This window comes from Microchirus variegatus, assembly GCF_963457635.1.
Source record: "Microchirus variegatus genome assembly, chromosome: 6".
Lineage (NCBI taxonomy): Eukaryota > Metazoa > Chordata > Actinopteri > Pleuronectiformes > Soleidae > Microchirus > Microchirus variegatus.
Window position 1 is genome coordinate 17,662,210 of NC_139807.1, and position 19,613 is coordinate 17,681,822.

Here is a 19,613-nt window from a genome sequence, read left to right on the forward strand (position 1 = left end):
CATACAAATATCTTGTTTTTGTCTGTCACTTACAAAGTGTTACCAGTAGATGGCAGAAGCAGCTCAAACGCAATAGAGCTGAATTTTACCTACAGCTAATAATATCTAATCAGACCAACCTTAGGCCCCATAGATGACAGGGTCAACTTATATAAAAACTCCAGCCAGACAATTTGTCTTCCGTCCAGATGTTGGAATTGTGTACTGAAAATATCCCATTGTCCCTGAGCTTTGTCCTTTGAACCTGGCAAATGAAAGGCAATCTGTTGAGGGTTACTCTGTTTTATAGCCAGTAAATGGGAAAAGGACTAAACTTTTCATTGCATGTCACAGAAGGAAAAATAATTTATGTTATGTATCCAACGTGATTTAATTTACTAAAACATTTACAATCAATTGAATAGTAGAAAACGACACTGTAGACTCGTATTAATGAAAGCGCACTTGTCTTGTTTGGTTCCACGTAGTACCCGTAGTTTCATGCTCACAACGCGGAAGCAGCTTTGTATGGCAGGCAGTTGCGCTTTAGTGGTATTTTTTGTTAGGTTTTTGTGTTCATAGTTACAGCGATAAAAGTCAATGTCATTAAAACCCGACACACGTGGTGTTGTAGCTTGTTTTTGAGAGTGCCTCCGTCTGACATGGCATCTCATGACTTTCTGTATTCCACGATATGTATGTGTATGTGTGTGTGAGTGTTTGTCGTTAGCTAGACTGCAGTACACCTTCTTGACTTACTCGTAGCGTTGAAGTTTCCACCAACCAGCAAAATGAAAGTCCGCTCGTCCGTCTTTGCCTCGTTTATTTTGATATTTGAAGTGATTGGCGTTGCCCTCTTCCTGCGGGGATTTTTTCCTGTGCCCGTCAAGTCTTCTTTCTCGTCCAAGAGCAAGCTGTCAGATCTGCCAGCGGAGCCGCTGTCAGGTGAGTCCGTGTTCCAGTCTCATCAGTGTGTCCCACAGTCATCTCCTAAACTCTGACCGTCACACTGCGTTGATTGATGTCCTGTGCTGCACAATTTATGCCTTCAAATTTGAAACGAAGCAATTAGCAAATGTCAAAGACTTCAGTTAAGGATATACATAATGTTATGCTGCACATTTGACAAAGGGTTTTTATACTTCACTGTCAAAAGGGTCCAATAATAACAATTCATATCCACCACATTGTTGTCATCTATCACAGACTGAATATTGAACTGCAGCTTGATATCACAAATCTTGAATAGGCCCATGGTTCTCAAACTGTGGTACGTATACCACAGTTAAACACAAGCTTCCTCTGGTGGTACTTGGAGGAAAATCAGAAATACTGTTCTACTGTGTATACCAGGGTATGTGATTGTAATGGGACAGACTGGATGCGTAGACAATGAAACCAATAACAACAACAAAATAATAAATTAAAGTAGAGTCATGGTATCTCTTGCTCCATCTCAATCTAATTTCATTATACCGCTGCTTGCAAAAAGTATGTAGCTGACTTTCTGACTTTGCTCTGTCTGTTCACACCACTGTATTTTAATGTTGGCGATAATATTATTTTTTCAGGTGGTACTAAAACGTTTGAGAACCACTGCAATAGGCCATTTGCACAGTAGCCATTTTGACATAGTTTAACAGCAACAGCACAGGTGTTTAAAGATGGTAGATTAAAGATATCTCTGTGACTTGTCAAAATGGCTTCTGTACAAAGGGCCCATGTCTCCTAGGAAAGTTGCAATTACATATTTGGCCCATGTCATTCAGCTTGTCTGAGTTACGAGCCTGTAACACTGGATGCTTGTTTGGTAACAAACCATAATGTGTTCAATATGAAGATGGCCTTGTTAGTTTCAGTAGAAGTAGCGCTCACTCATCAGCATTCTGCTAACTGTTCGTTGTGTTTATGGGGTTAAAACTAGATCAGCTAAAAGTAAATCAGATACAATGCTCAGTGCTGTCATGATCATGATCAATGATCTGGATTTCTTAAGTAAATTTCTTGGGTATTTTATTACTCATGAAATGACTGATGATAACGATGATGTTTACAGGTGTTGAATCAAAAATTCTGGTAGCAGGAGTAGTTAGTGTTTTTAATCTGTTATGTATTTTATTGATTCATTTATTTGATCTATAAATTGCTGAACATGGTGGGAAATTTTAATCAGTTTAATGTTTCCCAAATTTTAAAATGACCTCCTCAAACCAATGATATTCAGTTTGCTGCTACAGAGAAAAACCCCAGACAAGATTCACCTTATTTAGGAGGCTGAAATGAAAGCACCCACTTTTATTTAATGAAGAAATCACTCAAACTGATTATTCACTCATCAAAATAATTGTAGATTGATTTTGATATCAGTTAACTGACTAATCAATGAATTGTTGCCGCTAATTCTGCTATGAAGATATCGCTGTTCACCTCTGTATACCGCACATTTAACTACAAGAAATGTAGCACACAGAGACTAAAGCTATTGGGAGAATTTTACTTTAAATGGCTAGACATTATATCCCAGTGAAAAGTTTGATACTGTTTGAGTTAATACTCTTAATTTTGGTGCTGTCATCAAACTCAGTCCTTTTTGTTATGAGTCTCAGTTATGGAGATGCTTCCTGTAAAGGGTATGGTTATTTTTATATACTGTATATGAACATTTTATTTTATTTTGCTGTTCTATGTATTGTAGAGCTGCAACTAACGATTATTTTCGTAATCAATTAATCCGTCAATTATTTTCTCGATTAATCGTTTGTCCATGAAATGTCAGAACATGTTAAAAAGCGTTGATCAAATCTGGAAATAACGATGTTCTGGAATGTCATGTTTTGTCCACAAACCAAAATGATTCAGTTTTAATGATTTCTCTGTTATGTGGAGCAAAGAAATCAGAAATCTTGTTTTGATAATGAAAAAAGCTTCAAAGAGAATAATCGATTATCAAAATAGTTGACGATTAATTAGTAATCAATGAATTGTGTCAGCTCTAATGTATTGTTTTTTCTTAACCAGGATATGAGTCCATATTAAAGTCTGAATTTAATGTTGAATCTTTGTTTGAATTACAGGGAGCACCCCTAACCTCACCCGCATCCCACACCCCCTTTTTAAAAGGGTGGTTATAATGTTAGTAGATGCGCTGCGCGAGGAATTTGTGTTCGGATTCAGTGGTCACACACTTATGCCGTACACCAGACATGTGGTGGAACGAAGCTCATCACACAGTTTTGTGGCCAAGGCGAGACCTCCAACTGTCACCATGCCCAGGATCAAGGTAAGATGTTACTCAGGTCACACGAGCCATAAATTGTAGGTCCAAAGTACTGCTCACGTGTTCGGTCGCAAGTCTGTTAGAAATATGTAATATATAATATATATTTTACATAATAATATGTAATAAAAAGTATTCCTTTGGCAAGCTGCAATGTAATCCAGATAAGTGATGCAAAATACACTGCCGTATATCATGTCTTCATTTATTCTGACTTGTTTGTATTGATGTCTTGTAAGTCCCAATAATACACAAATTATCTTCTTTTTTTTTTTTTTTTTCAAATGTAATGTTTTACAAAAAAAATGGGAATAGTAAAGCACATTATTATTTCTTGATTAAGATATCAAATTGTAGCTATTACTTACATTCCTGAACAGAACAGAACAACATTCACCTCTGAATTCGACCATGAACTATCCCTTAAATATACATTAATTGACATTTACAAATGTAAGTGTTGTTGTACACTTTATATTAGAATCCCTGAGTACTTTACTTGGAATACATTCAGTCAGAAAGTGAAGTTCACATCAGAATCAGCAAAAACATGACTCCATTGAAACGACTGCTGGTGCCAGACTTGCTAAAGTACTTCTGAAACTGCTCGACTCTTGAGATTTACACATGCATTAGTTTTTACCAAAAGCAAAACACATGCAATGAGCAATTTATCTGAAAATGTAAACAAATGGAAAGATGAATGCCTAGACTGGCTGGAGTTGAAACCCTACACTAACTCAGATTACCACTCTTTTCAACTGTGTTGAACAGAAAAATCTAGTGGTGAAACAAACCTGTTTAACCTTGAGGTCGATGGTCTGCAACTGCAGAAAGTAACCATGTTAGCTTCCACTCCTGCCAAACAAGAACAGAAAGTTGCTGCATTTGCACTGGACACAGTGTCACTAACACTAAAATTGTATCTGGTCTGATGAATCTGGATTTCTGCTGCGACTGCAGAGTCTGGCATCGACTATATGAATCAATGGACTAAACCTCCCCCATGTCTACAGTTCAGCCTGCTGGTGGTGTAATGTTTATTGTCTGTGTAAGTATTTATTTCATTCCTATTTACTGGCTGCTAATGGCTACTTCCAACATGTTAATGCTCCCTGTCACTTGGCAGTGAAGTGAAGTGAACCTCATTGACCTCTTCAGTCAAGAAAACCTTTTGTGGTTTTGTAGAACAGGGGATTGACACCTTGAACATACAGCTGACAAATCTGATGAGAACGATATAATGCAGAGCAGAATCTCAAAAGAAAGCTTCCAACAATTTATTTAAATAATACCAGGAAATACTGGAGGTCCAGAGCTAGTAAGGTGTGTTCCTAATACGGTGCTCACTCAGCTTTCACCTTGAAGGCTGCAGTGTATGGTGCAGTGGAAGAGTATTGCATTACACAAAGAGGGACTGCAACAATTAATCGATTACTAAATTAAGTGCCAACTGTGTTTTTTTTTTATTGTTTTTTTTATAATGAAATAAGCGCTCTGATTTTTCAGCTTCTTATATGTGAATATTGTCTGGTTTCTTTGTTCCAGGAACACTGACATTTTTAAAGCTTGATGACATTTTATGGCACAAACAAATAATCGATTAAAGGAGAAAATAATGGACAGATTCATAAATTATGAAAAGAATCATTACTTGCAGCCCTCATACAGAGAGGTCTGTCTCATGTATAGTTTTATACGCTCAAAAGAGCAATTTTAAATTTAGCTGTGAATAAAGGAACCTTGACTTGATATTACTTTTTTGAATATAATGGCACCTGGAGGGCTTAATAAAAATCCTTAAAAAAATAAATTTAAATATATAAAAGTGATATGTTGAGCAGTTTTAAAGATATATAGGGAAATCAGTTTCGTACATTTAAAATTCATTCATTATTATGTTTTATATATAAGTAAAATGTAAGGACCATTTTGAACAGATGTCAGGTTTCAGCTTAAACTATCATTGCAGAATTTGGAGTGGGTGAAAACATGGAGTGTTGTTACATTTGGACGATGTGTCATGCTTATGAGAATATTTTTGGAGCCGAGCCAGGAGGGAATTACAGTCATGTCATGTGCGCCTTCGTTGACAGTTGGTAGTGCTTAAAACACACAAAGATAGTGGGCAGACTGGGAAAGAGTCAGCGCGTTGTTTCAGTGGTGTTGGAGAGGTTTTCATTTGGGCTCTGGCCAGTGCTGAGCCAGTGGGAAGAAATTTAAGTGAAGCTGTCAGGTGAAGCAGAATATTCAGTCTCAGTGTCGGAGGGCAGAATAAAAGGCAGCATTCGCGATTTAGCGGTGGTGGGAGGAACGTGGATGTGTCAAGCCATTGTGAAGTTAGAGGAAATTGGAGCTAAAACTCGGCCCTGAAGAACCCTGGAGCTGGAAATAGACAATGTGGTCAGACAGGTACACTGGGAGTACTCACTCAGCAGTCCTCAGGTCAGCCAGTGTGGCACAGAGCATGTGTTGGTTGACAGTGACAAGAGAGTAAACAGGATGAGTGATAGAGACAAGAAGGGGCAGTATTTCAGAATTCAGAATTTGACACTTGAGTAAGAATGTGAGAGTTTGTCTCTGGATGTTGACCCTGTGACGGCCTGGCGACCTGAATGAATTTCTAAACCATGATCCTACATCAGTTAGGGAGATAATTTTAATTGAAAGTAACAAAATCAAAGGCAATACCCACTGTTATTTAATTTAATGAATCGTTTAAAAAGTTTATAAAGTAGACAAATATCAATCACAGTTTCCTAACTGGTTGCATTTATCTGGGCAGATTTGGTCTATGGTGTATGGAAATATATTATTGAATATTATATAAATGTGCAATTTAAACAAATCAATGTCACTATCATTAAGTCACTAAGCAAATTGATTAATCTAATATTAGATAAAGCACATGCATGTGAATCTGTTGACATTCAGTGGAAACTGGATGTACGAACCTTTCTTAAGGAGAACAAACCTCAGTGGAGTAAATGCTGGTTTTCTTGAAATGGAGCAGGTCAGTGACAGCCTAGTGAAGGGATGCTGGACGAGAGCTGAGCTGGATTGAGGCAGACATGCAGGGAGACAGATGTTCTCTCATAATCCAAGCTTGTGTAGAAGGATGAAGTGATGATGTGGATGACTTGCTTAGGGACAGCTGGGGGAGAAACAACCCTGGGTGTGAATCTTGTCAAAATATCTATTGATAGGGAGAGGGAAGGCTGTAGAGAGGGATATTTATGAGAGAAAATTCAATATAAAATTTCTCTTATTCAGAAGCCCAAGCAAGCATGGAGGATGGATTCACCACCAGATGCAATGGAGTATTATGTAAAAGGAAGACAGAATACGTTAGAACTGCCACCGCTGTGTGTAAACTTTAGAATTTGATTTGTCTGTTGATAACATAAAAGTACATCTATAAGCCCAGCAGGAGGGACACTCCATCACATTTCAGGAGGATAAGTTGCTACAGTACATTTGGGGCACAACAAGTTAATGCAGTGAACTCTCTATATTCCCTTCCAAATCTCTCCATAATAAAATACTAACTAATTCACAATTGATTCTTGAAATACGGTTTAGGGTTATTATATGGGCTTATTTTACTGTGGGGCTAATTTGAAATAGAAAAATACAGCCTACTGTCACAGTGCAGTACCCAAAACAAGGATATAATAAATATCCTGAGGCAACACTGCTGCTTGCTTCATCTCATCCCAACATTGGTCCGTCAAACTACAAATGTATAGAAAAGGACTTTTATTCAAAGAATCCTCTGAACATTGGTATTCAGATTAAATGTATCAATCACTTGGGTGAGGTTTGGCAATATACCATTAGGTGGCAGTACAGATCAACTGCCATTTACTGCTCACTATCACTGCATTGCACCCAATTAACTGATATGACACAGCCAACTATCCTAAATCATAATCTCTCAGTGGCATGGCCATTACACACATTATTCCCACCACTCCCTGTGTGTCAAATAAAGTTACTGTTCAGCTCAGGCTTTCATATTTAGTTTGTTTTCTCTGTTTTTACTTACTTACTTTTTTTTTTTTTTTTACTAAAGCAAACAGTTTTGAACATCGCCTCAGCATGTTCCCACTAAATTTAACGATTCCAATTTAGTTGCTCTTTCTAACCGTGACGGGAAGAGAGAAGTAGTTAGTTTCCTCCCTAGACCTGTATTCACATGTGGCCAGTTGAGCTGCACTCTCGCAATTGCAGTGGACATTTCTGTGGTGCTGGATTTGGACAATGAAATCACTTAATCCTAACAGCAGCAGTTGCCACAGCAGTGGCAGCAGCAAGGCACTGTGGGTGTCCAGAAGACTTGTATCTGGCTGGCTAGTATGAACACAGTTGATTGGCTCCATAATTAGTTCAGCATATTACCTCCGTAGGTATTTACGTGATCATTATGGCCACTGCGCAGATTGAGGACATTTTCATGTAAACCGTAAAAAGGCTTCTTTTCAGTTCGACCAGAAAGAAGTGCTGAAAGAGAAAGTGGACCATTGCCAGATTCAGAGACTTGAAGTCACAGCCCCTTCCATCTGTGTTTGGCACCTTTACAAGTTTTCATCAGTGTGCCAGAGAACGTCTGTGCACCCAACTGATGTTGTATTTGACATTTAAGCAGTGCTACAGCACAAACTTAGATTCATACTACAGGCTAATAGTTAGGCTGCTGATTTGTATTTAGCAGGATCTCTCATTTCTTGAAAGTTCTGCAATTATTATGTCAGTAGAATCATTTCCACGGTGTTCGTTATTTGTATTTATTAATTTTCCTATGGGCTGTTTTTTTTGTCTGTACCACTTATTTCATTAGTCACACTGTTACGGTTAATAGACTGGGTGCCTCAGTGAGACTGTAGTGGCAGTAAGAGGGAGGGAGTTCTTCTATTGAAGTTGAACCATCCATCTCTTCCTGAAACGTCTGAAGCATCTGCACTGACAGGAGCAAAACAATTGACAGGAAGGAAGTGGCAAATAATTCAGCTCAGAAACAAAGATCACTGAAAGGGTCTTAAACTTAAACTGATGTTACTTGGTTATAGAGTATGTTTATTTGTTTTTGTAATTGTAAAATAGGAGACGTAGGAGCATTTTCTTCCTATACATTAATATTGTGTCTCTTGGTAAAGGGAAAATGTGATATGAGAAAATAAAAAAGCTTTATGTGTTGTCAGTTCTTAAAGCATTTCTACCCTTCGCTGTGGGGGTGTGACATTCTTAGTTTACTGCTATTTGTCTCTTGTGTCTGTGAAGCAGACACGGAGTCGCTTTGGTGGAGCTCACACAACCACGCACAAACTGCTACAAAGTGTTTTGCAAGCAAAAAAAAAACGTACTAATGTATAAAACCTGAAAAGACAAAATACCCCAGTGTGAAGTGACAAACGGGGTTAAATAAGGACAGATACTTCACTGGTGAACCAGATAAAATAGCTTTTTTAAGAAAGGATTTAAAAGATGACTTTGAATTTGTCAGCCCAGCTCCCTCAGCATGTTGCTCTAACACCTGGGCTCTCACAAAACAAAGGCTGGTCAACTCAGATTTGAGCTCAGATTTCTGCGCATCCTGGAAGAGCTAAGGCTGTGCCAAGGGCAGCTCACATGGGGGTTTAAATAACAGTGTTTCCTGCCAGCGTCTGCAACCTCATGTCTCCTTTAGGCATGAAGACGAGGCCTTTGTACTCCCCCTCGACGGTAGCATCAGATTCTCTTCTGACTTCCAAATATTTGATGTGTTTTCCCTGTCCGTCAAATTGAGAGTGTTGTTTTACTGCAGATTCCATGATGAAATATGTAGAAATTACACTTCAAAAATATTTTTCTCTGTTTTAACTTCCACTGTTTCCATTTGTGGCAGCATAATGGGTCGCAGGATGTGTCAATATAAAACTGATTAGGCTTATTTATTTTACTTTTACCCACTTTTAACACTGTACTGCAGCAGAAAACTTAATTGGCTGCATTATTATGATGAAACTCTGAGGTTGTGTAACACCATGGGAGGACAATTATTGTTTAAAGGACAATGACAAAACATATTTCTCCCCAGGCTCTCACCACTGGCAGTATCCCAGGTTTCATTGATGTGGTAATAAACCTAAATTCTCCTGCATTGCTGGAAGACAACCTCATTTGGCAGGCCAAAACTGCAGGGAAAAGGATAGTTTTCTATGGAGATGACACCTGGGTCCGCCTCTTTCCCAAACACTTCATGGAGTATGATGGCACAACCTCCTTCTTTGTGTCCGACTACACCGAGGTATGAATCACTCGGCCACTGTTTAGCTGCATGAAGCACACACACAAGAGTGGTGCATTTTTTAAGCTTATATCAAACAAGGATCAAAGTGTGTTTTCATAAATTCAAGGAAAAGACAAATAAAAAAACAGAGTGATAATGACGTGCTGCAGAAACCTCTGGAGCTTATATGAAAACCACGCTAAGAGGAATATACAGTGTACTTGTTCAAATAATAGACACTCAGAATTCACCAATTCATCAAGTCTAATTATTAGAATATGTGATTTGGACATAAATGATATTGTAGAAGGTCAAAGCATGAGAAGTTTGCTCAAAGTTTTCTAGTATTACCTCCTAAAAACTCTTGTGGCACTCTTGTGTTTGGTTTATGATTATAATTAATCATTTTCTTCCTATTAGCACAGCACATCATTTCATGCAAGAAAATAATCAATGCAGAGTTTTCTCGCATGTTCATAGACTGATGATGCTGCTCATTAAATCATAATCATATTGCAGATTAATTGGATTATGTTAAAGTCTATTCTCTGTGTAAACACGTATGTCTTTAAATGAGACTGTCCATGTACTATCTGTGAAGCCAAGGTATCTGCAATTAGGAGATGGAGGCGACCGATCAACCAGACAGGCAATGAAGTGAGAGCAGACTAAAATTGCTCATCAATTAATTCTGTGTGCTGCTGCTACAAATGCCCAATGGGACTGAGTGCAGTCTGCTCTTGTTTATACGAGCATATTTCTGCTCCTGTTTTTTTTCCCCCCAGCCCCTCACCTGAAAATGTTGGGTGGGGTTGTTATATCTGTCAGAAAATGTGTTTTCTCCAGTAAAAATCAGACATTGTTTGGAGCCTCTTTCAGCTCACTTTCAGTATCAATGGATTCTTGAGGTATCTCAGGTTTTAAAAACATCTTTTGCATCTAGGTTGATAACAATGTCACCCGTCATTTGGACAGCACCCTTAAGAGAGATGACTGGGACATCATGATCCTTCACTACTTGGGCTTGGACCACATTGGTCACATCAGTGGACCGTACAGTTCTCTCATCCAGCCCAAACTGATGGAGATGGACGACATCCTGAAGAAGATTCACAGTGCCCTAATTTCAAAGGTAATGTCATCAAGGTTTTTTGGCATTTTTTAACATTTCATTGTTGCATTTGTTTAAAAAAAAAAAAGAAAGAAAGAAAATCATCAGTTCTGCACTTCTTATAAAGCATCAAAAATCCACTTAACGTTATATTTCTATATCAATGTCAGATAAAAGAGACTGGGCATTGGACAAACGGTTCACCTGAAGCACTTTAAATTTTAATGTACCTTTGTATCTGCTGGTTGTGCACATCATGTAGATCAATGTAGATATATAATGATTCTATTAAGTCAGTGGTATGAAAAAACAAGCAATTGGTTGACAATTCTTCTTCCATCATTAGATGCAGAGCTGTACTGATTTAAACCATTAAAATGTCAGATGTACAGCATGCTTTGTTTGTGGCATTTAATTTGATTGACTGAAATGAATCGTATGAAACACAACCGGCAGTTTAAAAAAATAATTAAAAAAGGATGGCATTCCTTTTCAGGATTGTGCTCAGTGCAACAAAATAAAATGTAGTAGATGCATAAATTTCACAGTCACTGGCAATTATTGTTCCCTGTAAATACATGGAGGGTGAAGCCCTGAGGTAATAGTGTAGTCCAATAAAAAGAAAAAGAAAAACACATATACAAATGTAATAGAATGTAAATGCACTGAAATGCAGTTTTTCCCCCCTTAAATAAACCTACATCAAAAACAGCAGTTAAATGGAAATCCTGAGGATTACAGCTTCCACCCATCAGTTATTTACTCACTCTATTTAGATAGTGACTTGGCTTCTAGTTTTCAAATCAAGTTAATGAGCCTCATTTGCTCTGTGCAGCCTTGCTGCTACTGCTGCTGCCTGATTTGATTTTCTGCTTGTTTCCATTAACTTAATTTCAACATTTCACATTCGATTTCCAGTAGTAATTCTATCATTTAAAAAGGTTTCAAGGGCTATAATTAAAACAGTAGGTGTCATTGTGTGGTAAATCTGTCATTCAACCGTGTAGCTTGTATTCAGATTGTCAAGTCATGTCCAACTACAATATTCCTCCTCTTTTTTTATCCTTTGGCTTCATTAAAAAGCCTCCGAGACCAGAAGCTAAGTTCACATATCCTTGTTAGGTTTTCCACCTTTTGCATAAGACACAGTGGTGGGCATTTCTGGAAATTCAACATTTAACCGCATGCCCAAAGTTGTTTATTCTGTTTAATTGAATTCTGACTCCACGGGCTTCTGTTGACAGTCGTATGTTTTTGGTAATGACAGTCTCATATTTGCTCCTAGTGACCCCATGAAATGCTGTTGTGGAGGAGGATGTGAATGAAATGTTTGAAAGTGTGGCTTAAGTCATATCAGTGAAAGCTGTGGCTGTTTCTTTAGCAGCAGTGTGACCTAAATATAGACACGACACAGTGAGGTCTCGCAGGATATCGCAGAAGCTTCTGCAAAAACAACAGTTTTTTTTCTATGATCAGCAGGTGCTCTTAACATGGTGGTGGGGGTGTAAAATATCGCAAAATATCAGGGCTTTTACTCCACATAGGCAGCTATTGTTTGCTGCATCCTTATGTACAAAAGCGAATGATGGTCACTTCCTCAAAGGAGGAAAGCAGGCCAGCGTTTAAGTATCAGTCCTCACAGCTCTCTTTGTAATGTGATGTGAGCAGCATATCTTAGTGAGCTCATATTAGGGGCAGAGATATGCTCCACCTGCCCACTCTCCATTAAAATACGATTGGAAAGCAGGATATCCTGTTAAAGATCTAAAGATTTTCACCAGACCTTTGTGCTAATGGAGAGGACATGGCCTCAATCTTCTCTTTCAGTATTTCAGAATTTAAGGTTGTTTGAAGTGCAAAATATCTCAGACCTGACCTGCAGAGCAAGCATGTAATCTGAGCCACAAATTACATAAGGGAGATAAATGAAATGGAGATTCACCGTTGCATGTTAACAATCTCTGGTCCTTTTCTCTTTTCTGAATCTTTATTTAAATATTCTGCTCTGGCTGCAGACTTCAATTTTGTCCTTTTAATGTGCAATATACCACAGGGATGTAGCACTACAGTCATTTAGCATCTATCCAGGTTTTTAATGTTTTTTATGAATTATAAAGATTTTTAGCACTGTGCATTTCATGCACATTCATTTGTGATTTGTATACAAGCCTCTTCAAAAGCAGGATGTTTGCGTCATCATTTGTGTTTACTAATAATCTGCATGAAAACTAAAAACAGCTGAAAAAATGCAATACTTAACACCTCACTAATTAACTCATGCATGTTGCACTATTTCTACTTTTGTTGTTGGTCTCTATTTTACAACATCCATAATGTGTCTTTTTAACCCCTTCTACCACCATTTGATTCAACATGGCACCTTGTGTGCTGCTTTAAAAACAAGGTTTCTCATGAATTAAAAAAAGTGTCCCACAAGGGAGCTGCTGTGTGCTTTGATCTGGAACCACAGGAGTTCACTCAGACTTATCTTTAACAGAGAAGAGGCTCGCTCAGCGAGGAGCAATATGGTGTTTAGTACCAGTCCCTTGAGTCCAGTGTCATTTACAACAAAGCGTTCAAGTCTTAGATATAGGCTTTATCTGTTGCTTCTCTTGTGCAGGTTAAGTAACAAAGACAATGGGTCAACTGAGCACAAAGGCATAGTCTATCTCCAACCTGATGTGTCTGCTCAGTGCAGGGCTGGGCAGTAATTAGATAACAATATATAACATGTTATACATTTCTTCAAACAGAAGCTCTCTCTCTCACCTGTTCAGAAATCATTGTGTTTTCTTTCTTTAAGGTTGTCGGCTAATCTCTACTTGAAGTTCAGTCTTAAATAATAAATGAAGATCCTTCTCTTTTTCCTAAGAACCAACAATGGAACCAGCAAGTCTTTTGAAAGTTATGCAACAAACGGCAGGAGGTGGCTTTTGTTTTGATAAGACAGCTGCACACATGTTTTTAAATCAGCCCCTTTAGCTGTGACTCATCAGGCTTCCCATCATGGCCATTCATAGCCAATGGAAGGTTCTTGAGAGTCATGTTGAAAGGGAATCACTTAGCGAAGATTTCAAACTTGATCAAAGTCTGTCATTCTCAACCAATGCACCATCCTCTGTGTTTGTTATGCTGTCAGCACTGTGTGTGTCTATGTGTGTATTTTACGCAGGAGATGGAATGAAACTGTGCCAGGAAATGATTGTTATTACTTCCCTTTTAAAAGTAATAATTTAATACCTCCCTTTGTTGCGATCATTTTAAACAGTCGCTTTGTTCCGCCATATTGGGTGCTTTTTATTTTCAATTTTGACTCAGGAGTCGTTTAATTTAGCTTAGTTTATTGTATTTACTTGTACCAGGGACAGAGGACAAATACATTAATCCCAGCAAAAGAAACTCCACCCTGCACCAGATGTAGCTCCAGATGTAGAGTAAGATGCCAGAAATGTAATAAACATGTATCCAGAGCAATAAAAACAGGTACAAAGTGTCACAAATAATGCTGATAGGACTGATTATTCAAAATTCATTTTTTTCAATTCTCAAAAGAAAGTATGGAAATCTGCACCGGTTTTCAGATTAACTGGAAGATTATTCCATCCTTAAATGTCTCAAAAATAGTAAGTTAATTTAGGGATGCTACAATCCTCTCAGAAGCAGACCTTGAAGCTCTTTTCAGAGCCGAACAAAGCTTTTCAGAGGTGGAAGTGTAGCATTGTGAATTATTTTATCAATATTCAATATCAATATCAATATTGCTAATTTCAGACACATAACAGCGATTTTGAATCATGTATTAAGTACTTCGGAGTGATTGAAGTGATTGAATTATAGCACCCACCACCCCAAGATTTGCCTTGTTGAATTCAAGGAAGTTATCATTTTATTTCATTTGTTGCCAGCATCTTAAACCCATAAAAGTTTCATCCTCTCATATCAGCACATGCGGTGATAGTGCCTTTACTCTGTCTTTCGCTCCCTCAGGAAACAGAGGAATCTCTGCCCTACCTCCTGGTGCTGAGTAGTGACCACGGCATGTCGGAGACTGGCAGCCATGGAGGCTCCTCAGAACCAGAGGTCAACACACCGCTGGTGCTCATTAGTCCAGCCTTCAAAAGAAAAGGTAAACTGTCTAGTGTTGACACTGAAAGAGGAGACATGCCTTCAAATCACAGACATTTTTGTTAGGCTGTGATCTCAATCAGCATCTTTTACATATACTATACATCTGCAACCTGTAAGCATACTGAGGCACCTCTACAATTGCAATTAAACGAGTATGTTTGCCTGTTAAGTTATGTTTTTGACTCTCTTCATGGATCGAATGTTTTTGAACATTCAAACAGCCTGACACATCACCTAAGTCTGTCACAATGTTCACACAAAGACTTCATGATCATTTTGTGCTTCCATTTATATTTTCTGAGAAGCTAAAAACAGCCAGAACCAGTGATGCATGTCTCGTTCACCAAGGCAACACAGTTTAGTGAATAAACAAAATAACTTAGAAATTAACTCTTGAGAACCAGTCGCAAAGCAGAGCCATTTTGAATAAATGTCAAACGGTGTTTTTTTGTTCGTGCTTAAAAATGACATTTATTTTTACTGGCATTTCTGCAATACTTAATATTATTTTCAACTGGGAACCAGCCATTTTGTGCTTGTGTCACTTACATGTTAGATACTTTAAATGAGACCAAATAAATGCATTTATACAGAGCTACCAGGATATCTGATTGTTTACATCATGGTTGTGCATAGGGATTTTGCTAATATGATAGCCTGTCTGCTTCTAAGTAACTCATCCCAGTGTGGTCTAATGGAGGAGAGTGCTACAGTACACCAGACTGTAGCGAGTGCTACATTGATATTGGCTTCAACATTCAGTCTATGTCTGTGTTTGATCTTTAATGTTGTGAATCACTAAACGCAGACTTAAATGAGGTCCGGCTAAGTTTAGCTGTTTGTTGTTTAGCTGGACTTTTTTGTGGAGAGCAAAGCATCCATTTCATGTGGATTGCTGCCTTGGTCGCGTCCCTCCGCCTTCGGGTGGGAGGTAGGTCTCTCACTGTTGTTTCGGCTTACGGGCCAAACAGCAGTGCAGAGTACCCGGCCTTTTTGGAGTGTCTGGAAGGAGTACTGGAAAGTGCTCCAACCGGGGCCTCCGTAGTTCTGTTGGGAGACTTCAATGCCCACGTGGGCAATGACAGTGTGACCTGGAGAGGCGTGATTGGGAGGAATGGCCTCCCCGATCTGAACCCGAGTGGTGTTTTGTTACTGGACTTCTGTGCTAGTCACAGTTTGTCCATAACAAACAACATGTACAGGCATAAGGGTGTCCATCAGTGCACGTGGCACCAGGACACCCTGGCAAACCATCCGGCGCCTCAGGAGGGGGAAGCAGTACTCCGCCAACACTGTTTACAGTGGAGGTGGGGAGCTGTTGACCTCGACTGGGGATATTGTCGGGCGGTGGAAGGAATACTTCGAGGATCTCCTCAATCCCACTGACACATCTTCCCTAGAGGAAGCAGAGGCTGGGGACTCAGAGGTCGACTCATTCATTACCCAAGCTGAAGTCACTGAGGTAGTTAGGAAGCTGCCCAGTGGCAAGGCACCGGGAGTGGATGAGATCCGACCTGAGCACCTAAAGTCTCTGGATGCTGTAGGGCTGTCCTGGTTGACACGTCTCTGCAGCATTGCGTGGCAGTTGGGGACAGTGCCTCTGGACTGGCAGACCGGGGTGGTGGTCCCTCTTTTTAAAAAGGGGGACCGGAGGGTGTGTTCCAACTATCAAGGGATCACACTCCTCAGCCTCCCGGGTAAAGTCTATTCCAGGGTACTGGAGAGGAGAGTTTGGCCGATAGTCGAACCTCGGATTCAAGAGGAACAATGTGGTTTTCATCCAGGCCGTGGAACACTGGACCAGCTCTATACCCTTTGCAGGGTGCTCGAGGATTCATGGGAGTTTGCTCAACCAGTCCACATGTGTTTTATGGACTTGGATAAGGCTTTCGACCGTGTCCCTCGTGGCATTCTGTGGGGGGTGAGTATGGGAACGGGGGCCTTTGTTAAGGGCCGCACGGTCCCTGTACGACCAGAGCAGGAGCTTGGTTCGCCTTGCTGGCAGTAAGTCAGACTTGTTCCCAGTGCATGTTGGACTCCGACAGGGCTGCCCTTTGTCACCGGTTCTGTTCATTATTTTTATGGACAGAATTTCTAGGCACAGCCAGGGGCCGGAGGGGGTCCGGTTCGGGAGCAGCTGGATTTTATCTCTGCTCTTTGCAGATGATGTGTTATTGATGGCTCCTTCGAATCAAGAACTCCAGTATGCGCTGGGGCAGTTTGCAGCCGAGTGCGAAGCAGCTTGGATGAGAATCAGCACCTCGAAGTCCGAGGCCATGGTTCTCGACCGGAAAAAGGTGGCTTGTTTCCTCCGGGTCAGTAGAGATCCTGCCTCAGGTGGAGGAGTTTAAGTATCTTGGGGTCTTGTTCACGAGTGAGGGAAGGATGGAGGGTGAGATTGACAGGCGGATCGGGGCAGCGGCCGCAGTGATGTGGTCGTTGTACCGGTCTGTTGTGGTGAAGAATGAGCTGAGCCGGAAGGCAAAGCTCTCGATTTACCGGTCAATCTACGTTCTTACCCTCACCTACCCTCTGGGCGTCCCTTCTCAGACTGCTGCTCCCGCGACCCGGCCCCGGATAAGCGGTAGAAGATGGATGGATTGATAAATAAATGACAATCATTCGTCTTTATTTACATTTATTCTTTCATATATTCATATAGAATCTAGCATATTACAATTGTACATCGAATTTGTGAGTAAATTATTTTCATTCATGTTCACACTTCATTTTGCATTAATTTTATCGCCATCACCTTGAGGGATCAAATAGCAGCTCCTTTGCAGAATGTTATTTTCCAGTGACAAATGTGAATGTGTGACTGTGATAATTGCTTTTCTCAGCTTTGTCTATTTTCAAACCCTTTTCTTGCATAGATTTTGTTATTTATAGATCATTCATGTTAATTTATCATTTGCAGTTCAGTTGCCTTGTTGCTACAGAACTCAGAGTTTCGCTTGCACTCTGTATCTCCTGTGGAGCCAACAGCTTGAATGACTTGTCTACCACTAGATTATTCTTTTTCCTATCGAATTCTACAGAAGGGAGAGGAAATTAAATGTTTTAATATTGTGTTCTCCTCCAACCAAATACATCAGTGCAACAATGATAAATCAGTGAAGAGGAAAAGAACATGTGTCACTGGGTGGGATGAGTTCAGACGTGAGTGAACAGCGAAAGTGTTGATGTGTTGGAAGGAGGTAAATTGTGTAAGCGTGAGGATCAGAGCAGTATGGAGGAGATCAATAACGACCAAAATGGTCTCAGGAAAGTTGGTGAACCGATCTCAGAGGCATGCTGACTGAAAGCTCACTGATGGGGAGTGAAGGCTGGTCTCTGTGGTCTGATCTCACAGAAGAGCTACTGTCACACAGATATTATCTGAAAACCTTAACAGAGGTTATTATAGAAACTGTCAGGTGTCCTGTCAGAACACACTGTGTATGACAGCCTGCTGATTCATAGCCACAGACGTGTCAGAGTTCCATTTGAGCGTTTCAGCATCAGAACTTGACCACTGGGCAATGGTCTTATACTGTAATTTGCCTTAATATCACATTAGACAGCCAGGTGCATGTGCAAGGTTTTCTGGGAGAAGAGATAGCAGCAGGATGCTCTATGGGACGAAGGCAACCCAGTGGAGGTGTTCAGTTGCACTGTAAAGATTTCTACTGGAAACCTCAGCTCCGGACATTCATGTGTTTATTATTTTTGACATATATCACCTGGTTAAAAATGATTGCAGAAAGGCAGGCTGTTGCCTCTTTCAGTAGGGTAATGCTTACTGCTGCACACTGCAAACATTGTTCAGGAATGCTGTAAGAAACATGAGAGAGGGAGTTCACTGTGACTACCACCAGTTCCCCAGATCACAATCAGATTGTGCATTTGTGGAATGTGCTCGAGTTGATCAGAGCTGTTTTGTCTACCTGGAGAATCTACAGAATATTAAGTACATGATTTCATAGCTGTGGCTGACTGGTGTATATGAGGTACTTGAGTTCATTACCAACTCCGCACTTGAGCTTTAATTTTAAAGCTGAATGCATCTGTCAGCAGGGCTGGACTGGGACCAAAAATGGCCCTGGCTTTTTTGGCCATGGTGGCCCACCATGATTATTTATATGATATGAGGAGGCACATGACATACCAAAGGATATGTGCACATTGTATTGTTTCAAAAATTAAAATACACTTTTTTACACTTTATTTTAATTTTTGAAACAATACAATGTGCACATAGTAGCCTACATGGAAGAGAGTTAAACCATGTTTAAAAAAAAAATGTAAATGCTCTTTCACTACTCACAGAGACTTTCATCTTGGGAGAGATGGCCTCAGTGCCACAATTTCCATCTTGAAGTGAAAGTGGTTGTCAAAGAAACACTGCTAGAGATGTGTTTTCAGTGTTGATGAACACTGAAATATACTTTTAGAATTAATTAATCTGTCAATTATTTTCTCGATTAATCAAATATCTTGTCCATTAAATATAGTTAAAATGTTGATCGGTGTTTATCAAACCTGGAACCTACTTTTAATGATTTTTTTGGTCAAATGGAGCAAAGAAACCAGACAATATTCACATTTAAGAAGCTAAAAAAAATCACAAAGCTTGTATTAATTGTTAAAAAAAACTGGTTACCTAAATGTTTCACGAATATTACATAATAACAAAAAAAATCATAAAAAATGAATTATAATATATAGTGCTGGGCACTATACAGCATTAACGTATGGCGCGTTGCCATGGCAACTGACTGAAAAAGACGCATGTGATGTCATGTTTATGTAACTCCGGATCGTTAAAATTAGTCTCTAAAGTAACGCTAAACTTTAAAAACAGAGGC

At 39.5% G+C, this 19,613-nt stretch overlaps 1 protein-coding gene across 1 annotated transcript in view; it reads left to right on the forward strand.

Moving 5' to 3' along the window:
- Positions 1-770: 770 nt before the first annotated feature.
- pigg (phosphatidylinositol glycan anchor biosynthesis class G (EMM blood group)) overlaps positions 771-19,613 on the forward strand; it is a gene marked incomplete at both ends in the record, with an annotated part of 61,308 nt that continues 42,465 nt past the window's right edge. Inside the window, 5 exons of the mRNA XM_083890810.1 lie at positions 771-924; positions 3,054-3,259; positions 9,333-9,542; positions 10,468-10,656; positions 14,623-14,761. Coding sequence (XP_083746936.1) covers positions 771-924; positions 3,054-3,259; positions 9,333-9,542; positions 10,468-10,656; positions 14,623-14,761 — 898 coding nt within the window. The remainder of the gene's footprint in view (positions 925-3,053; positions 3,260-9,332; positions 9,543-10,467; positions 10,657-14,622; positions 14,762-19,613) is intronic.